This window comes from Schistocerca gregaria, chromosome 6, assembly GCF_023897955.1.
Source record: "Schistocerca gregaria isolate iqSchGreg1 chromosome 6, iqSchGreg1.2, whole genome shotgun sequence".
In the NCBI taxonomy this organism is placed as follows: Eukaryota; Metazoa; Arthropoda; class Insecta; order Orthoptera; family Acrididae; genus Schistocerca; species Schistocerca gregaria.
In genome coordinates, this window is record NC_064925.1 from 298719810 (window position 1) to 298742075 (window position 22266).

Sequence of the window (22266 nt, forward strand, 5' to 3'; positions counted from 1 at the left end):
ACTGCTGCAATAGAACGAACCATCTGCCATGCACTTCACAGTAGTTTGCGAAGAAGAGACCGCGATTTTCTGAAAATGTACTAGGGTTTCAATTAATGTCGCTGACCCAACCAACACAAATGTTGTTAAAGGTTGAACACTGGATAAATTTAGTAGAAATTTGTTTACATCTTATTAAATATTTAGTAGCCCGCAGTTACATCGAGGACGATGATTATGAGAAAGCCCATGAAATTGTAAAAATTACCTTCTTCTTCCCATTCCATTATTGTTGGCTGCACTGTGGCACATCTGGCGTTTGTCGTTTGTTGTTTGCTGACGTAAGGGAAAGTAGTGAGAAGTCAGCGTATGAGACCGAAATTGATGTGTGGTAGAAAATTGATATGTTTTGAATACTTGTTTTCAATAATTTTACCTTGCCCGGCAAGGTGATAGTAATTGACGAGACTGTCAGATATGAGATCTGGAGGCAAGTGTATCTTGCTGACACTGTTGATTCACCGATGTAACACCATATTTTGACAGATTTGTAATGTCTGTGTTTTGTGCTTTTACAGGCAGGCGCCAAGGAACTTATTCCAATTCAGCCCTCGTTAGACTCCAATGACAGCTAGGAGGCGACGTGGTGGCTCCGAGTCTGAACAGGCACCGCTTATTATTTCGACTGGAGCATTACACACCACAGAAAGTCCGTGGAATAGACAGTCTACCCCTTACAGAAGTTATGTGTCAAATGCCCGAAGCGCTGAAATAGAAGACACAGAATTGCAAGATAAGGACGCAGCGATTATTAGGAAAATGACTGCACGAGACAGGACTACGGAATTTGTTAATGCTATAAGATCATTGCAAGGACGAAATGTGGCCAGAGCAGTGGCAGTTAGAGATCCAAGGAGAGCTAAGTTTATGCAGAGCTATGCAGAATTTATGATGATAGCAAGGTACAGAATAAGTATTTTATCACGCTGTAATGTTAGATTTTATACTGTAACCTTTATAAGGCCAATGTTACGGTGCTTCAAGAGAACACTGCCGATTTCATGCCCCCATCTTTCATGACTGAATTTTTGCTGATTACCTTGTCGCCAGTGTTACTTAAAATAGTACTTTCACATTCCATTAACTTTTTTCGCCATTGTGTGGATGTTTTTTTAAAAAATTTTCATAGAGATATACTTGGAACATTAGCCATATTTCAGAAGAGGCTAAAAAAATTGCCAATAATTGTTTCACAGAAATTAGTATGAACAATGAAAGAAATCACTTTGGTTCTGTGCCATCATCATTGTTGGAAATTGTTTCTTGCAATGCAGATGGTAAATGCCCCTTTGGATGAAAAGGAACAAAGTTCAGGAACGTTAGTGTTCCTGAAATGAACAGTGTTCCTAATCAATCCACATTTCGGTAGGTAACGTAAAATTAAGTTATTGGTGGAGAACCATAAGGTTTCATCAAATAACCAAATGTTTGCAAGGTTTATAGTGATGCTATACGTAAAGATGTTGCAGTGTTTAAGAAATTCCATACTGTTTCTGTTGCTGATTGGTAATGGAATGGGGTGGTTAGTGGAGGCGGAGTGTTGCTAAAACATTTACCTGACTTCATAGTTTAGAGGATGCTTGAAACTCTGACCTTGTGAACATGATATATATGTCTTGTTACCTTACACCTACAAATTGACGATGTTATTTTCAGCAAGGTCATAAGTTTTCCTCTCCTTGTTTGTATAAGAACAAGGCAAATGTACCATTTCTAATATTTGTGCTGTTGTCACTATGCTAAATCGTAACAGAAAACTGAAGTAAGCATCACAAAAATACAGTTGATGTAAGTCAATATTTTAGTGTCCAGTTCAAAATTTTATTAATAAGTTATATTTCTCTAATAAAGCAGTTTATTAATATTCCCATAGCCCTAAATCTTGAGACTTCAATGTATTTTTTAGAATGTGATGAGCTCATAGTAGGCATCTTACCTGGAATGCCAGATTTATTAAGACTTCTTTCTGAAGCAATTGAAATTAGGTTGGCAAATAAGGAGAAATTAATTTAAACTTCTCAATGACTATAAATTATTCAGGGGAAATGTTTCATCATTTTTTCATCCATCACTGTGAGAAACCCTCACATTTCAATAGCACCTCCCTTTTGTAGTAAAGTGTCATGAAGTAACAGCGCCACTCTCATAAATCTGTGAGATAATACATTTTTTGAAATTAGTTTGTAGCATCACACATGTAACGTGAATTTCATTTGTTTACATAAAATTGTTGTGATGTGTTCTAAGCAAATGAAGTTCCATATTCTGTTTTTGTTAAAGTGTTATTGGGGTGTGTCATTTAAGTTTATTAAACATAATCATTCTAATTAAAATGCTGGTCTTTGCAGGACTATTGGCAAAAATATCAGTAGTACTTACACAAAGTTGGAGAAGTTAACATTATGTAAGTATTTAAACAACTATTTTCAACAATAAGATTTAGAACATTATACTCTAAAGTGGGAAGTTAAAAAACACAGTAGAAAGCAGTTAATTGGTAACATTAAATGTTCCTGACATAGGAGCCTAAATGTTTGGAGAAATCACGTAATTATCATAACAGTGCAATAACAAAGGTATTAAGGGTGAATAAATGATACCAGATGTTTCATAAATGTTCATGAGCTTCAAATGAGTACAAAACGTGTTACATTTAGGAAATAGGAGTATATGTAACATGCATGAGCTTAGAAGTGAATTTTCTGTTGCCTTTTGGAATTATGCAATTAAGTTCTTAGGGAATGTGTGTCTTTCTTAATTGTTAATATAATCATATACCCTAATAGAAGGGGAATGAGATTAAAAAAAAATATGTGCGCCAGTGTTTCAAATTGTGTTAAAAGATCCTGTTATGTTCAATCAGCATTTTTAGTTTAAAAAATTCTGCTGAAAAGTACTGGTAATGGTCACAGGTCATGTATATTAATGAAGTTTTGCTCATCAGATGAGAGCATCCTCCTGTGTGAAATGTATAGTTGCCACATGTTAGAACCATAAAGCACCACTCGCCTCCACTATCATGACAAACTTTGTGTTGACGATGATGCTCTAAATCTCTGTTTTGTTGCCATCGAGGTAATGAATATCTGAGGATGCTCATGTCATAGTTAACATGGTGACTGACATGAGGCCACAATGCCACATTGCAGTCAACGTGTTAGTCAATAAACCAAATAGTATGTGACTTTTTGTGGTTTATTTATATTTTAATAATAAATGATGTTGTAGCTGTATTATCTGTAGTGTGGCCGAGGGTCTAAGTTTATAGTAGACAATCTGTGCTCTAGATTTAACACACATCATTATGGCATCATTTCTAATTTAGGGAAGTTGTGTAGCAAACATTCACTACACATGCAGTACTATATTTTTTATAAATAATGACTATTACCAGGTAAATTTAGGAACACCACAGTATAAAATACAGAAATCGTAAAGTATTTTGGTGCATATAATGTACGTATACTGAGCATCAGCTATTTGTTAGTATTTATTGTGTGTTCAGATTTGTTGGCTTCACAATGCTCAACCATATATAACCTCCTAACCTAACCTCAGACTCCATTTCATATCAGTCTATAAGTACAACCAATATTTTACGGAGAAAGGGGAGTCATTATCATACTTGACCTGTTGAATGGCACATGAACCAACAGTCTTAAAAAGAAAGGTGGAACATACACTTTAACTTTCCATGACACTCATGATCATGTCAGGGAACTTAGCCAATTGTGTCTATGTATGGGGTTAGGAAACCTGTTGTTCCTAAGATTCACCATCTATACTCCGATTTAAATAACTTTGTGATTGACATTTCAGTGTGTCGAGTTGTATGGGACAATTGTCAGCAAATCGAGACACTCGAGCACCACATGCTTGCTGTGTTGGCTGTCTTGTAGGTTACATGCAGTGCCTTGTAAAGCATGGCTGGCTTGACACCGGCAACACTACCCTGTGCCACTACAGTCCGGCAATCCCAAAGTAGTTTCAATCAGAGTATAGTGCTTTAGATGATGTGATTCGTCAGTGGCCGTCTACTTCCAAATCTATAGTCTGTAATCCATCTTATGGTATGTGGTGTACAGTACTTCGTCATTCTCCCTCTTACCTATTCCAGTTGTGAAAGGTGCACGGGAATAACAGTAGTCAGTTAGCCTCTATGTGGTACTGAATCTTTGTAATTTTACCTTCATGGTCTTTTCAGAGATATATGTAGGACAATGGAATATTTTGGTTGGCACCTCTGAGTGTACACTCCCAGAATTTTAAAGGTAAAGCACTCAGTGTTGTACAACACTTCTCTTGTAATGTCAAACTCTCGTATTAGATGAACATCTCCATGGTGGTTTCCTGACTGCAATATAAATCTGTGATGAAATGTGCTGCTCTTCTCTGAATCTTTTATTTTTCCTTTGTTAGTCCTTTCTGGGAAGGATCCCAGACTGACAAGCAGTTCTTATGTAGCTGCACCCTTCATGGACAGACCAAACTTCCTGATGATTTTTCCAGTGAATCAGAGTATGCCATATACCTTTTCTGCAATTAGTTTTATGTGGGTGCCCATTTAATTTCACTCTGTATATATACTCTGAGGTATATGATGGGGGTGATTGTTTCCAGTGATTATTGATCAGTTGTGTAATCATAGAATAATGTTTTTCTGCCTATTTATGTGCAATATGATACATATCCTTATACTGAGCTTTAACTACCAATCCCTACACCAAACTTCGTTCTTCTGCAGGTCTTCCTTCATTTCCCTGTAATTTTCTGGTGTTGACTTCTCTATATACAATAACATAATCTGTAGACATTCTCATAAAGTTTCAGAATCCTTCTGGTCATTTACATGTATATTGTGTACTAGAATAGTCTTATAACATGCTCTTGGTGTAAGCCGTAAGTTATTCTTACATATGAAGATTTATTTCTGTTATTAAGATATGGTGTTTGTATGGTCACTTTATATTCATTAGGCAACAATACAGAACTGTATCTTAATACCTTGAAGTCAAGAGCTATGATACCAACCCAGGCACTGGTGTGTATTGTCTTCTGGATCTCATGGACAGACCAGTAAGCAGGTTTACCTCAACAAATTACAAGAATAGCATAGATCACAAAAAGAAAACTTAAAGTAAAATGTACATTGATAAGGATTCTGGGTGTTAAACAGAAACAGCTACCAGCAGGCAAGCTTGGGTGCACCTGGTACACATTAGTTACATCATTCTTTATCAGATGTGAAGGGCTCTGCCTGGATTGACAAATGGTGCATAGCTAAGGTCCAAAATTGAACTTAATTGTTCAACCAGCAAAGCCCCAAGTACGATTCATCTGTGTGAACTTTTTCTAACATATTAACTGATAATATTTTTGTTGGGCCTGCAGCTAGATCATACAATCATTCTGGACGTATTGGTGTACAAGGAGGATGATCAAACACATTGTTCATAGAAAACCAGTGCATGTATTTATCTACATACAATAAGTTGTCAGCTGTGGTACAGGTACCTTTGAGGGTACTGGTAAGGATAACATACCCTGTCTCAATTGCAGGAACTAGAACACGTTAAGCTTGGATTCGAGCAGAGTGCCTACACTGATGGACAGATCCTTTGTGCTCTGGATTTTTGACCTATATATATATATATATATATATATATATATATATATATTCCACATGGGAAAAATATATTAAAAGAGATGCTGTGACTTACCAAACGAGAAAGTGCTGGTAGATAGACACAATAAAAAACACACACACACAAATTTTAAGCTTTTGCAACCCACGGTTGCTTCATCAGGAAAGATGGAAGGAGAGGGAAAGACGAAAGGATGTGTGTTTTAAGGGAGAGGGTAAGGAGTCATTCCAATCCTGGGAGTGGAAAGGCTTGCCTTAGGGGGGAAAGGGACAGGTATACACTCTCTGTCCGCGCGTGCACACACACATACCCATCCGCACATACACAGACACAAGCAGACATATGTAAAGGCAGAGAGTTTGGGCAGAGATGTCAGTTGAGGTGGAAGTACAGAGGCAAAGATGTTGTTGAGTGACAAGTGATGTAAGGGGCGGCAACTTGAAATTAGCGGAGGTTGAGGCCTGGTGGGTAACGGGAAGAGAGGATATATTGAAGGGCAAGTTCCCATCTCCGGAGTTCTGATAGGTTGGTGTCAGTGGGAAGTATTCAAATAACCTGGACAGTATAACACTGCCAAGATGTGCTGGCCGTGCACCAAGGCATGTTAAGCCACAGGGTGATCTTCATTACCAACAAACACTGTCTGCCTGTGTCCGTTCATTCGAATGGACAGTTTGTTGCTGATCATTCCCACATAGATGGCAAGCCTGTAATTATGACATGGTGTTTGTATGGCTACTTTATATTCATTAGCATTAGGCAACAATGCGTTTCTGTGCCAAAAGCTGGTAGTTGGTCATCAGGGAAAGGGGAGGTTTTCAAAAAATCTGTCCTTGGCTCGATTGAAGATGATGTAGTATTGAGGAAGTCTAAAGCTTACAGAATGCCTTCTCATTGTGTGTTAACATATATTGGTCAGGTGATTTGCACTGCTCATGACAGATCTGTTGATCATGATTGCCATACAGGGTTACAACCACCCAAGAAGTCTTTGGTGGCAGAGCACAGTGTCCTGCCATTTGGACTGTATTTAATGGAATAAATTGAAATCACACTGGCTGATCATATTGTAAATAACAGAGACAAGTGCTATTCTTAAAGTAAAATGTGGAATCCTATTTTATGTGATATTAGCTGAATACTCTAACATTGCCCCAGTATTCATGTATTTTGTCATGTACATGCCCGCCTCATAACTGGTCCTTATTCCACCTGCCTCCTCATACACTCTGTCTCACCACCTCATGCGTTCTTACCCCTGTTTCCTTTTTCACCTGCTTACTACCTCCCTTTCCTCAAGGAAAGCGTTACTGAAGAAGAGAAATTTGTTAACATAGAGTATAGATTTAAGTGTCGGGAAGTCATTTCTGAAAGTATATGTATGGAGTGTAGCCATGTGTTGTTGTTGTTGTTGTTGTTGTTGTTGTTGTTGTTGTCTTCAGTCCTGAGACTGGTTTGATGCAGCTCTCCATGCTACTCTATCCCGTGCAAGCTTCTTCATATCCCACATCCTTCTGAATCTGCTTAGTGTATTCATCTCTTGGTCACCCTCTACGATTTTTACCCTCCACGCTGCCCTCCAATGCTAAATTTGTGATCGCTTGATGCCTCAAAACATATCCTACCAACCGGTCCCTTCTTTTTGTCAAGTTGTGCCGCCACAAACTCCTCTTCTCCCCAATTCTATTCAATACCTCCTCATTAGTTATGTGATCTACCCATCTAATCTTCAGCATTCTTCTGTAGCACCACATTTCAAAAGCTTCTATTCTCTTATTGTCCAAACTAGTTATCGTCCATGTTTCACTTCCATACATGGCTACACTCCATACAAATTCTTTCAGAAACGACTTCCTGACACTTAAATCTATAATCAATGTTAACAAATTTCTCTTCTTGAGAAACTATTTCCTTGCCATTGCCAGACTACATTTTATATCCTCTCTACTTCGACCATCATCAGTTATTTTACTCCCTAAATAGCAAAACTCCTTTACTACTTTAAGTATCTCACTTCCTAATCTAATTCCCTCAGCATCACCAATTTAATTTGACTGCATTCCATTATCCTTGTTTTGCTTTTGTTGATGTTCATCTTATATCCTCCTTTCAAGACACTATCCATTCCGTTCAACTGCTCTTCCAAGTCCTTTGCTGTCTCTGACAGAATTGCAATGTCATCGGCGAACCTCAAAGTTTTTATTTCTTCTCCATGAATTTTAATACCTACTCCAAATTTTTCTTTTGTTTCCTTTACTGCTTGTTCAATATACAGATTAACATCGGGGAGAGGCTACAACCCTGTCTCACTCCCTTCCCAACCACTGCTTCCCTTTCATGCCTCTCTACTCTAATAACTGCCATCTGGTTTCTGAGCAAATTGTAAATAGCCTTATGCTCCCTGTATTTTACCCCTGCCACCTTCAGAATTTGAGAGAGAGTATTCCAGTCAACATTGTCAAAAGCTTTCTCTAAGTCTACAAATGCTAGAAACGTAGGTTTGCCTTTCCTTAATCTTTCTTCTAAGATAAGTCGTAAGGTTAGTATTGCCTCACGTGTTCCAACATTTCTACGGAATCCAAACTGGTCTTCCCCGAGGTCTGCTTCTACTTATTAAACTGATAGTTCGGTAATTTTCACATCTGTCAGCACCTGCTTTCTTTGGGATTGGAATTATTATATTCTTCTTGAAGTCTGAGGGTATTTCGCCTGTCTCATACATCTTGCTCACCAGCTGGTAGAGTTTTGTCATGACTGGCTCTCCCAAAGCCGTCAGTAGTTCTAATGGAATGTTGTCTACTCCTGGGACCTTGTTTCGAGCCAGGACTTTCACTGCTCTGTCAAACTCTCCACGCAGTATCGTAACTCCCATTTCATCTTCATCTACATCCTCTTCCATTTCCATGACATTGTCCTCAAGTACATCGCCCATGTATAAACCCTATATATACTCCTTTCACCTTTCTACCTTCCCTTCTTTGCTTAGAACTGGGTTTCCATCTGAGCTCTTGATACTCATACAAGTGGTTCTCTTCTCTCCAAAGGTATCTTTAATTTTCCTGTAGGCAGTATCTATCTTACCCCTAGTGAGATAAGCCTCTACATTCTTACGTTTGTCCTCCAGACATCCCTGCTTAGCCATTTTGCACTTCTTGTCGATCTCATTTTTGAGACGTTTGTATTCCTTTTACCTGCTTCATTTACTGCTTTTTTATATTTTCTCCTTTCATCAATTAAATTCAATATTTCTTCTGTTACCCAAGGATTTCTATTAGCCCTCGTCTTTTTACCTACTTGATCCTCTGCTGTCTTCGCTACTTCATCCCTCAAAGCTACCCATTCTTCTTCTGCTGTATTTCTTTCCCCCATTCCTGTCAATTGTTCCCTTATGCTCTCCCTGAAACACTCTACAACCTCTGGTTCTTTCAGTCTATCCAGGTCCCATCTCCTTAATTTAGCACCTTTTTGTAGTTTCTTCAGTTTTAATCTACAGTTCATAACCAATAGATTGTGGTCAGAGTCCACATCTGCCCCTGGAAATGTCTTACAATTTAAAACTTGATTCCTAAATCTCTGTCTTTAGAATTATATAATCTATCTGATACCTTTTAGTATCTCCAGGATTCTTCCATGTATACAACCTACTTCTATGATTCTTGAACCAAGTGTTAGCTATGATTAAGTTGTGCTCTGTGCAAAATTCTACTAGCCGACTTCCTCTTTCATTTCTTTGCCCCAGTCCATTTTCACCTACTACGTTTCCTTCTCTCTCTTTTCCTACTACCGAATTCCAGTCACCATGACTATTAAATTTTCGTCACGCTTCACTATCTGAATAATTTCTTTTATTTCATCATACATTTCTTCAATTTCTTCGTCATCTGCAGAGCTAGTAGGCATATAAACTTGTACTACTGTAGTAGGTGTTGGCTTCGTATCTATCTTGGCCACAATAATGCGTTCACTATGCTGTTTGTAGAAGCTTACCCGCATTCCAATTTTCCTATTCATTATTAAACCTACTCATCGATTACCCCTATTTGATTTTGTGTTTATAACCCTGTAGTCACCTGACCAGAAGTCTTGTTCCTCCTGCCACCTAACTTCACTAATTCCCACTATATCCAACTTTAACCTATCCATTTCCCTTTTTAAATTTTCTAATCTATCTGTCCGATTAAGGGATCTGACATTCCACACTCCGATCCATAGAACGCCAGTTTTCTTTCTCCTGATAAAGACGTTCTCTTGAGTAGTCCCTTCCCGGAGATCCGAATGGGGGACTATTTTACCTCCGGAATATTGTACCCAAGAGGACGCCATCATCATTTAATCATACAGTAAAGCTGCATGTCCTCGGGAAAAATTACGGCTGTAGTTTCCCCTTGCTTTCAGCCGTTCGCAGTACCAGCACAGCAAGGCCGTTTTGGTTAATGTTAAAAGGCCAGATCAGTCAATCATCCGGACTGTTGCCCCTGCAACTACTGAAAAGGCTGCTGCCCCTCTTCAGGAACCACACGTTTGTCTGGCCTCTCAACAGATACCCCTCTGTTGTGGTTGCACCAAAGGCAAGGTCCATGGTTCATGGGGGAGGTGTAACCATTTATGGAAGTGAAACATGGATGATAAATAGTTTGGACCAGAAGAGAATAGAAGCTTTCGAAATGTGGTGCTACAGAAGAATGCTGAAGATTAGATGGGTAGATCACATAAGTAATGAGGAAGTATTGAATAGGATTGGGGAGAAGCGAAATTTGTGGCACAACTTGACCAGAAGGGATCGGTTGGTAGGACATGATCTGAGACATCAAGGGATCACCAGTTCAGTATTGGAAGGCAGTGTGGAGGGTAAAAATCATAGGGGGATACAAAGAGATGAATACACTAAGCAGATTCAGAAGGATGTAGGTTGCAGTAGGTACTGGGGAGATGAAGCTTGCACAGGATAGAGCAGCATGGAGAGCTGCATGAAACCAGTCTCAGGACTGAAAACCATAACAACAACAAAGTACCTCCCTCCATCCTCCACCTGCCTCCCCCCTCTTCATGTCCACCTCTTCTTCCCCCTTCTCTGTCCATTTCCTCTCCCCCCCCCATCTCTGTCCGCTTCCGCTTCCCCCCCCCCATCTCTGTCCGCTTCCGCTTTCCCCCCCCCCATCTCTGTCCGCTTCCGCTTTCCCCCCCCCCATCTCTGTCCGCTTCCGCTTTCTCCCCCCCCCATCTCTGTCCGCTTCCGCTTTCTCCCCCCCCATCTCTGTCCGCTTCCGCTTTCTCCCCCCCCCCATCTCTGTCCGCTTCCGCTTCCCCCCCCCATCTCTGTCCGCTTCCGCTTCCCCCCCCCCATCTCTGTCCGCTTCCGCTTCCCCCCCCAACTCTGTCCGCTTCCGCTTCCCCCCCCCCATCTCTGTCCGCTTCCGCTTCCCCCCCCATCTCTGTCCGCTTCCGCTTCCCCCCCCCCATCTCTGTCCGCTTCCGCTTCCCCCCCCCCCCATCTCTGTCCGCTTCCGCTTCCCCCCCCATCTCTGTCCGCTTCCGCTTCCCCCCCCCCCATCTCTGTCCGCTTCCGCTCCACCCCCCATCTCTGTCCGCTTCCGCTTCCCCCCCCCCCATCTCTGTCCGCTTCCGCTTCCCCCCCCCCATCTCTGTCCGCTTCCGCTTCCCCCCCCCATCTCTGTCCGCTTCCGCTTCCCCCCCCCCCATCTCTGTCCGCTTCCGCTTCCCCCCCCCCATCTCTGTCCGCTTCCGCTTCCCCCCCCCCGTCTCTGTCCGCTTCCGCTTCCCCCCCCCGTCTCTGTCCGCTTCCGCTTCCCCCCCCCCCGTCTCTGTCCGCTTCCCCCCCCCGTCTCTGTCCGCTTCCCCCCCGTCTCTGTCCGCTTCCCCCCCGTCTCTGTCCGCTTCCCCCCCGTCTCTGTCCGCTTCCCCCCCGTCTCTGTCCGCTTCCCCCCCGTCTCTGTCCGCTTCCCCCCCGTCTCTGTCCGCTTCCCCCCCGTCTCTGTCCGCTTCCCCCCCCGTCTCTGTCCGCTTCCGCTTTCTCCCCCCCCGCCATCTCTGTCCGCTTCCGCTTTCTCCCCCCCGCCATCTCTGTCCGCTTCCGCTTTCTCCCCCCCCGCCATCTCTGTCCGCTTCCGCTTTCTCCCCCCCCCCATCTCTGTCCGCTTCCGCTTCCCCCCCCCCCATCTCTGTCCGCTTTTGATTTCCCCCCCCCATCTCTGTCCGCTTTTGATTCCCCCCCCCATCTCTGTCCGCTTTTGATTCCCCCCCCCATCTCTGTCCGCTTCCGCTTTCCCCCCCCATCTCTGTCCGCTTCCGCTTCCCCCCCCATCTCTGTCCGCTTCCGCTTCCCCCCCCATCTCTGTCCGCTTCCGCTTCCCCCCCCCGTCTCTGTCCGCTTCCCCCCCGTCTCTGTCCGCTTCCCCCCCGTCTCTGTCCGCTTCCCCCCCGTCTCTGTCCGCTTCCCCCCCGTCTCTGTCCGCTTCCCCCCCGTCTCTGTCCGCTTCCCCCCCCGTCTCTGTCCGCTTCCGCTTTCTCCCCCCCGCCATCTCTGTCCGCTTCCGCTTTCTCCCCCCCCGCCATCTCTGTCCGCTTCCGCTTTCTCCCCCCCCCCCATCTCTGTCCGCTTCCGCTTTCCCCCCCCCCCCATCTCTGTCCGCTTTTGATTTTCCCCCCCCCCATCTCTGTCCGCTTTTGATTTCCCCCCCCCCATCTCTGTCCGCTTTTGATTTCCCCCCCCCATCTCTGTCCGCTTTTGATTTCCCCCCCCCCATCTCTGTCCGCTTTTGATTCCCCCCCCCATCTCTGTCCGCTTTTGATTTCCCCCCCCCCCATCTCTGTCCGCTTTTGATTCCCCCCCCCCATCTCTGTCCGCTTTTGATTTCCCCCCCCCATCTCTGTCCGCTTTTGATTCCCCCCCCCATCTCTGTCCGCTTTTGATTCCCCCCCCCCCATCTCTGTCCGCTTCCGCTTCCCCCCCCATCTCTGTCCGCTTCCGCTTCCCCCCCCATTTCTGTCCGCTTCCGCTTCCCCCCCCATCTCTGTCCGCTTCCGCTTCCCCCCCCATCTCTGTCCGCTTTTGATTTCCCCCCCCCCATCTCTGTCCGCTTTTGATTCCCCCCCCCCATCTCTGTCCGCTTTTGATTCCCCCCCCCATCTCTGTCCGCTTCCGCTTTCCCCCCCCATCTCTGTCCGCTTCCGCTTCCCCCCCCCATCTCTGTCCGCTTCCGCTTCCCCCCCCATCTCTGTCCGCTTCCGCTTCCCCCCCCATCTCTGTCCGCTTCCGCTTCCCCCCCCATCTGTGTCCGCTTCCGCTTCCCCCCCCCATCTCTGTCCGCTTCCCCCCCGTCTCTGTCCGCTTCCGCTTCCGCTTCCTCCCCCCCGTCTCTGTCCGCTTCCGCTTCCTCCCCCCCCGCCATCTCTGTCCGCTTCCGCTTCCTCCCCCCCCGCCATCTCTGTCCGCTTCCGCTTTCTCCCCCCCCGCCATCTCTGTCCGCTTCCGCTTTCTCCCCCCCCGCCATCTCTGTCCGCTTCCGCTTTCTCCCCCCCCCATCTCTGTCCGCTTCCACTTTCTCCCCCCCCCATCTCTGTCCGCTTCCGCTTTCTCCCCCCCCCCCATCTCTGTCCGCTTCCGCTTTCCCCCCCCCCCCCCCCATCTCTGTCCGCTTCCGCTTTCCCCCCCATCTCTGTCCGCTTCCGCTTTCCTCCCCCCAATCTCTGTCCGCTTCCTCTCCCCCCCCCCCCCAATCTCTGTCCGCTAAATCGTCTCTGTCTACTGCTGCCCCCCGCCCCTCTCTGTCTACCTCCCGTTCCCCCTCCCCGCCCCTCTCTGTCTACCTCCCGTTCCCCCTCCCCGCCCCTCTCTGTCTACCTCCCGTTCCCCCTCCCCGCCCCTCTCTGTCTACCTCCCGTTCCCCCTCCCCGCCCCTCTCTGTCGACCTCCCCGTTCCCCCTCCCCGCCCCTCTCTGTCTACCTCCCGTTCCCCCTCCCCGCCCCTCTCTGTCTACCTCCAAATCCCGCTTTCTTACTCCCTCATTACTGATGTGCTTCTGCCTTTCCCAGCACTCCCCTCTGCTTGGCAGTCAGTGCTGCCTGCACTTCTTGCCACTAGCCTAGCAACTGCTAACGAGAGGCAGAGTGGTGTGAAGAGCTGTCTGTCTGGATGTGATTTTTTTCAGAGACCATAGATGCAGCTTCTGGAGATGGGTTGTGTGTGCGTGAGTGTGGCTGAGCTATTGTGTGTGTGTGGGGGGGGGGCGCCCGCGTGTGCATGTGCGCACATGCTCTTGTTACCTGATAATTGTATGGCTGAAATTTTAGCTATGAAAGTATGATTGTCTTTCCTATGTGCCTGTTTGAGGCTCAACAGTCGACTTTCAGAGTATTTGAACAAATTACCTGTTGCATGGATTGATCACTGTGGTCTCATGTCATCAACATGCTGTCTGTGGCTCATGAATAGCTGGCCTCACAAATGGACTTGTGCAACAGACCAAAACCACAGGCCGCTTCTGTGGATGTCTAATGGACTGGGCCTACCGATCTGAAACCATTTGGTTCCAACTAATGTGCAGGCTCTGCCCGTCGGATCTAGTTGAAACAAGGAGAAAATTGGGAATATAAACATATCGTGCTTATTTCAATTATGGAGTTGATAATTTCACAGATGTATACTGTGCTAAGTTACTTGTGGGTCATTCCATTCTTAAGTGGGAAACATTATGTACGTGCACTTGGCTTAAGATTAAGGACAATAGGAATAACAGTAAACTGGTTTTATTTCAACTGTTTGGAAAATTAATATTGTATAACGTGACTACAGATTTCTCATACTATTTTGGGTCCAAAACTAAATGAAAATTTGGCTCAAGCTCAAACATAATCAGTTGCTTTTTTGTTCTGAAACAAATTTAAGCACATTCTGTATCCAACTGTTTTAATATCAACAGGATATCAGATATCAAAGAAAGAGAGAGATTTGTATACAATTATGTTACTCAAAAATGTTTTTTTTTTTTTGAAAATTAATACTTTGTAATTTTTAACAGTGGCAAAAAAAAAGTCCCTCTTTAATGATCGACCAACTGAAATCCAAGAATTAACTTATATTATAAAAGAGGATTTGAATAACTTAAATCAGCAAATAGCTCGGCTACAAGAAGTAGCTCGTATGCAGAGACAAAATCAGCAAAATGGACATCATTTAATCTCTCACTCTTCTAGTGTTGTGTTGGCACTACAGTCAAAACTTGCTTCCATGTCAACTGAATTCAAGCAGATTTTAGAAGTGAGAACTGAGGTAAGATAAGTCATCACATGATTACATTAAACAACACTGTTTGCTACCAGCATAAATTGACATTGTATTTATGTTTATAACAACATTTTCTTTAAATTGGCGCACTTTTGATTTCAGAATTTAAAACACCAAAAATCCAGGCGAGAACAGTTCTCACAGGGCCCTGTGTCGTCATCACTGCCACCATCAGCAATTTCTGGACCCCATCAGGGCTCTGTACTTCTGGCAGAGGAACAAGTTAGCATAAGCATGGAACCTGGCAGTGCTCTTTTGCCAGCTTCACAGAAACAAGCTATGGTCTATGATGAGACGGTATATAGTAGATTTTTATGTATACATTGTCACCTAATGCTTTCCAAATATTCTATTTACCTGAGTGCATCCCCCCCCCCCCCCCCCCGCTCTCTCTCTCTCTCTCTCTCTGTGTGTGTGTGTGTGTGTGTGTGTGTGTGTGTGTGTGTGTGTGTGTGTGTGAGAGAGAGAGAGAGAGAGAGAGAGAGAGAGAGAGAGAGAGAGAGAGAGAGAGAGAGAGATCACATTGCAACTGAGAATTGTATTTATAATTTAGGCAGTTTGCTTATGAAGTGTGAATTCTGTATCCATCTTTATAAAAATGGAAATTTCCCTTCAATAGGCTCTTTGTTTCACTGAGAAAAAGCTGCATTCTTCTGCAGGCAAACACATGTCGACTTCATAAACAGATTTCTAACTTCACTGCTGTTTTGAATGCTGTTGTTTTTTACCCCCAAATAGCAAACTTGAAAACTCATTTCATCAACAGTAATAAATGAATAAAAAGAGAAAACAAATAAGGATTAAGAAAGTTATTACATAAAATGTGGTAAATTCTTCATAGTTATGTCTTCCATTTTGTTGATTAGTGTGCTATAAGTATTTTATTGCCTCATATATTTACAGGACTCGTACCTTCAGAGTCGAGCAGAAACTATGCAAAACATTGAGTCAACAATTGTTGAGCTTGGGGGTATTTTTCAGCAACTTGCACACATGGTGAAAGAACAAGAAGAAATGGTTGAAAGGTAAACATCATGTAACAGAGAAATTGTACTGATCTGTTTTAAAATAGTTATAACTAATTTTATTTTGTAATTCTTTCAGGATTGATACCAATGTGACAGATGCAGAACTCAATGTTGAAGCAGCACACGGAGAAATTCTTAAATATTTCCAGTCAGTAACATCAAATCGTTGGCTGATGATAAAGATATTTGGTGTGCTGATTTTCTTCTTCATTTTTTTTGTGATATTCTTAGCATAAGCTGGAATGGTGCAGACAGAAAACCAGCACTGTATTAATCCTCATCTGCCGTGCAGTGGAAGTGAAAGAGATTAGACACAATTTGTGCACTGTTAGAGCACTTGAAAAAATGTGTGGAATGGCAACATGATCATTGTGTTAGCCACTCTTCTGCTCGAGAACTGGATGACAGTGGTATTCTGAAGACAAATCACCAGAAAGTTTTGTTACAAGAAAAGTAAAGCGTCATTTTATAGAAACGCAATGTTGTTTCCCTGTTAAATTTATATTGAGTCTTAAAGTGATATTTCAAGCAGTTTTTTTATTATAATTATATACTTGCAAGTATTAAAAGCTTGGAATAGAGAACTGTGAAAGAATTTCTTTAATAAAAAGACTGTATTTTAATATTTTTATTAATTTTAGTAAATTTTTTTGCAGCTTTTCTTGCAGGGTGATACCTACTCACAGGTTCTGATGGACAGCTCTATCAAACTGGTGAACTATCATTGATAACAAGATCAGTGTTTCTCTGTAGTATACTGATATTATGGAATCATAGCTACGTTTACTCTGAAAGTGATTCCTGAAGATTGCCAGTACTTTGAAAACATTAACTTTGGTTAGATACAGTGATACTTTGATTTTTGAGAAAATACTGCACAAGCTATAGTTTCAGATATGTTTAACACTGAATATATTACCTGAGTTAGAATGGATGTTCAGTGTTGACATTAGAAAATATTTGATTAGATATGTTTACGGAGAATGGGCAACTTTAGACAAGCAGACCTTTTGTGTCGTATGTGGGATTGACAGTAGGCCTAATATTTTACACATTTTAGATTCCTTTAACTACTACTGGGGACAAATACGTTTCAGTGCAATACATGTCACTGTTAAAAATCTCAGCACAACCTCCAGTGGGCTCAACACACTTGACTTGGTGACATGCCCTTTCTTTTTGTTCCCTCTGGCAATACTGCTTCCAACTCGGCATTACATTCTTTTAAAGCACAGATAGTATCTTCAATTGACAATTTTTTCCTCTGTCACTTTGGGGCCGAGAGCCCTGGTACTAATGGGAACGAATGTAAGGTATAGAGCGAGTGAGCAACTGTTTCAAAGGTCATGGTATGGATTTTCACCACTGCAATGTGCAACGTATGAGCTGGGCATTTTTGTGTTGGAAAAGCAATATTTTACCCTGGTGGCATCTGCTACAGGTAGTTGCTCAAACAGTATAAAAACATTGCACAATATTATTCTTATCTGAATAATCAGTCACAATGGTATCCATGAGTAGCAAACAGATTTTCCCTTTTTCTGCTGACAAATGGGTTTTACTTTCCATACACATATACTCATTGTGGACTGGCTGCACTACTGAGTCTCACGAACAGGGTGTAATAGCACATACATGTCTAAGACACCAGAAATCGTTCATCAACACAATATTTTAATTTGTTTACATGAATGAGTACCCATGGCCAGGGAATGAATCAGGATCTGATATTAAATCGGCTAAGTTAATAATACATAAAGCAGAATATACATGTTTTCTTTACAGACAAATTGCCGAGTACATATTAGTGCAATGAACAATATAACAGACGGATTTGTTTAAGTTTCTTAGGAACTCTCTGACAGAACAGGAGTGAGTAATGAGGGAATTCTTCAATTTAGACTTGAAAATGTGAAGGTTACGGCTAATTGAAAAAGACAGTGTAGGAGGGAGAGATGGTGAGACATACACTATCTGATCAAAAGTATCCAGACACATGGGTGAAAATCACTTAAGTTTGTGGCACCCTCCATCGGTAATGCTGGAATTCAATATGGTGTTGGCCCATCCCTAGTCCTTGATGACAGTGTCCACTCTGGCAAACATACGTTCAATCAGGTGCTGGAAAGTTTCTTGGGGAATGGCAGCCCATTCTTCACGGAGCGCTGCACTGAGGAGAGGTATCGATGTCGGTCGGTGAGGCCTGGCATGAAGTCGGCATTCCGAAACATCCCTTGGTGTTCTATAGGATTCAGGTCAGGACTCTGTGCAGGCCAGTCCATTACAGGGATGATATTGTCGTGTAACCACTCTGCCACAGGCCGTGTGTTATGAACAGGTGCTCAGTAGTGTTGAAAGATGCAATCACCATCCCCGAATTGCTCTTTAACAGTGGTAAGGAAGAAGGTACTACATCTCTGTAGACCTTTGGTGCAATAGTGCCACGCGAAACAACAAGGGGTGCAAGCCTCCTCCATGAAAAACACAGCCACACAATGACACCACCGCCTCTGACTCTTACTGTTGCCAGTTGATGTTCACTGGACATTCACCATACCCACACCCTGCCATCGGATCGCCACTTTGTATACTGTGATTCATCACTCCACACAACTTTTTTACACTTTTCAGTCATCCAATGTTTCCACTCCTTACACCGATCAAGGCGTCGTTTGGCATTTATGGATGTGATGGGTGGCTTATGAGCAGCTGCTTGACCATGAAATCCAAGTTTTCTCACCTCCGACCTAACTGTCATAATATTTGCAGTAGATCCTGATGCAGTTTGGAATTTCTGTGTGATGGTCTGGATAGATCTCTACCTATTACACATTAAGACTCTCTTCAACTGTTGGTGGTTGTCAGTCAACAGACGAGGCCGCCCTGTATGCTTTTTTGCTGTACGTGTCCGTTCACATTTCCACTTTACTATCATATCAGAAACCGTGGGCCTAGGGATGTTTAGAAGTGCGAAAATCTCACGTACAGACGTATGACATAAGTGACACCCAATAATCTGACCACGTTTGAAGTCTTAGAGTTCTGCGGAGTGCACATTATGCTCACACATGTCTAATGACTACTGAGGACACTGATATGGAGTACCTGGCAGTAAGTGGCAGCAAAGTGCACCTAATATGAAAAACATATTTTTGCGGGTGTCTGGATATTTTTGATCAATGGATATTTTTGATCACGTAGCGTACATGTGTATTATACACACTGTCTCTTGATAATTTTTTCTCTCATACCTTCTCTATGTTACCACAGATGTCACTGACCTCGTTTGTACTAAGACTGCGGTATACGTGAGGTGTCTATTAGCTTCCAATGCTGTCAATGGAATGCATAAGTTCTAGTAAACCTGCAGTCTTTTTATGGTTGTCCCCTGTGCAGAAAATAGCACGTAGGTTGTGAATCCAGAACTATTATTTTAGAAATAATTAAATCTCTGATCAGTTTGTTTATATGCAATGCCACTTTTTATTAGCAGCATACATGAAACTGCACAATTACATTCCATTTTAGCCACAAATAATTTCTATTCTTTAACAAATTAATGTGTATTTCCATAACTACACCAATTACATTTACTAACTAAATATTGCAAGTTAAGTCTTAACTGATATTGCAGCAGACATTATTTCTGTCTTCCGACACTGCTGAACTATCTCACACATTTACAACCCCCCCCCCCCCCCCCCCCCTGCATCGCTGACACCAACCGTAGTAAGACATGATGTCTGTCCTCAAAAACTGTCAGTCCAGCTCTGATCTTACAGCCAAACCACTTCGCATGCCACTCAGTTTAGGCACGATCCAAAGATCTCTGAAGTGCTTTGTCATTTTTGTTTAGCAGTTTATTATTGTACTGGTTATTAATACTTGTGAAATAATGGAATGAGATCACACTATTGAGAGAAGCTTTACTTTGAAATGTAAGTAAATACTCTGTTTAGTTTGTCTAATATTCACAGAAGATTATCATTTTGGCTTGTAACTTCGGAATGCAGCAGCCTATCGCAGAGGAGGACCACAATTTAGGGTGGTCTTACTCATGATACCCATACCGAATAAATCATCTGTTATCGGTATCTCACACCACATTACGTCATCTTGCCACTGCTGCTTTCTCCACTGATCTAAGATGAGCTTCTTGTACCTGAATATGATGACAGAAAAGCCAGAAATATTACAAGGTTTCTGCTAATATTTTTTAAATTCTCTTGGTAATTTATTAAAAATGGATGCAGCAAAATAATGCATGCCTTCCTGCACAAGAGTCAGAAGGTGTGATCCAATTGCAGTTTGGATTCCTGGCTGATATTAACGGAGTCAATGCTACTAATTCTTGAGAATAAGCTCATATGACATTAAAGTATATATGAGCCAATGCCAGAATTCTCAGACTCCTCAACAGAAGTTGACAAGAGGTTCATGAACTTGCATCACATATTGCAGTAACTGCTCATTTCTGAGAGGAAAAAAAAAAAAAAAAAACTTTGAGAATGGGAAGGTTTAACCCAGAATAAAATGCTGGACTCCACAGCGAAAGAAAATAAGCAAAGATTATTTTTTGTGTTGGGCTATCACTTTTGCTTTAATTATCCTGCTTCATGTGGAGCAGATGATTGGATTATAGGCAACACACATTGCATAAGCATACTGCCTCAGTGCATAACCAATAGCTTCAATGTGAGGCATCGGTGAATATTTTGTCACACAGCTGTTCCCCACGACATGATCTATCACCCCTAGACATTTGATGCAAAGATTTTGAAACACCCTGTATGAGCAACAGTAATGGTCCCAGCTCTTCACTCACCCGCCCCCATATCCCCACTTAACTGTCCCCCAATCAGATGCCTTTTCATCATGGAGAATGACTGTCTATACGAGAGGGACAAATTGTGAGTTACTCCTGTGGTTTCATAACGGTCCAAGTTTTGCAATAATATTTTGTGATCAACATAATCAAATGCCTTTTTAAATCAAAGACAACACTTAATGTTTGCAACTTGTTGTTTAATCCATCAAGTGCCTCAGAGAAAAGAAAATATAGAATTTTCAGTTGTTATACCACTTCTAAAACCAAACTTATACTTGACAGCACATTGTGAACAACGTCATCAGTTCCCCTTACATATATACCATCTTTTTAATAACTTGTGCAAATACTGATGACATAGAAATAGTCCAAAATAGTCTGCATTATGCCTTTCTCCTTTCTTATAAGCTGGTGTCACTACGGAGTACTTAGTCTTCTGTGATTTAATTATTGACTCATTCTCTTCTTTTCTGTATAAATGAGGTATAATTCTGAAAGCAGTCTTGGAAAACCATTTTATTCATTTATTATATGCAGAAAGTGATTTTAAAATATTGTAAATTTTTTATGATGGAAAGCATGAGCTGTAGTAGGCTGTATTATTTTCATTTTTTATTAGCTACACTGTTGGCCAATTGCAATTACATCATTATTAAGCACCGAAAATGAAACATGTCAGCACATCATTTACTAAAACCTACAAGATATAACAATCTTGTTACAGATTTCCCAAACTATAACTAAGGACAGGAAAAAAATTTATTTACTGTCCATTTTTTTGCCAAATGTTTTTCTCCTACCAGATTTGGTGTGGTTTTTAGCCAAAAACAGTGTTATGTTTGCCAAACATTGTTGTTTTTTTTGGTGCTATTTTGGTGTTATTCATGTCATCAAATTAAAGTTCGTTATGGAGAAAGTGAATTATGTAAGAACACACACAAACCCCTAGGCTTGAGGAGATTAGAAGCCAAAATGCAGGCAAAGCATTCAGTAACTATCAGTTACAAATATTAGTAATTGCTGTCCCTATTTTTATGTTTTTATAAATTACAAATTTCACAATATATTGTAAATCACAAATTTTGAATTATTACACTAATAACTAGTTTCATGCTGCTTTTCATGCTATTGCTTTTGTGACATTTTTCCTGTCGCTATCTATAACTAATTGCATGTGGATGAGCTTCCCATAAAATGTGAGATGTCTTTAAAATTTTTGTACCACACTTGAGACCACATTTTACATAGTCTTATCCAACATTACATGTGAATGAAAGCATGTCATCACATCTGCAAGAATACATGACCGTGTGTGTTCAAGCAGATGTAATGGCATGCTTTCATTCTCATGTAATTTTAGATGTAGACTATGTAAAATATGGCCCCAAGTATGGTACAGAAATTTAATTACGTGCCATAAC

General features: G+C 42.2%; 1 protein-coding gene across 1 annotated transcript; it reads left to right on the top strand.

Annotated features, from left to right (window-relative positions):
- Positions 1-282: 282 nt before the first annotated feature.
- On the top strand, positions 283-16640 carry LOC126278433 (syntaxin-5-like). The gene is made up of 7 exons (XM_049978549.1): positions 283-473; positions 562-941; positions 2388-2443; positions 14724-14974; positions 15092-15286; positions 15893-16014; positions 16094-16640. Exons 2-7 carry the CDS (start codon positions 604-606, stop codon positions 16251-16253), a joined length of 1122 nt encoding a protein of 373 aa, XP_049834506.1. The 5' UTR covers positions 283-473; positions 562-603; the 3' UTR covers positions 16254-16640.
- Positions 16641-22266: the final 5626 nt, after the last annotated feature.

What these genes read in the sequence shown, in the direction of transcription:
- LOC126278433 (XM_049978549.1), top strand. Translation starts at nt 604, where the DNA reads ATGACAGCTAGGAGGCGACGTGGTGGCTCCGAGTCTGAACAGGCACCG. An exon ending in GAATTTATGATGATAGCAAG is followed by an intron (nt 942 to 2,387) that starts GTACAGAATAAG and finishes TGGTCTTTGCAG; the next exon opens with GACTATTGGCAAAAATATCA. An exon ending in CAAGAAGAAATGGTTGAAAG is followed by an intron (nt 16,015 to 16,093) that starts GTAAACATCATG and finishes TAATTCTTTCAG; the next exon opens with GATTGATACCAATGTGACAG.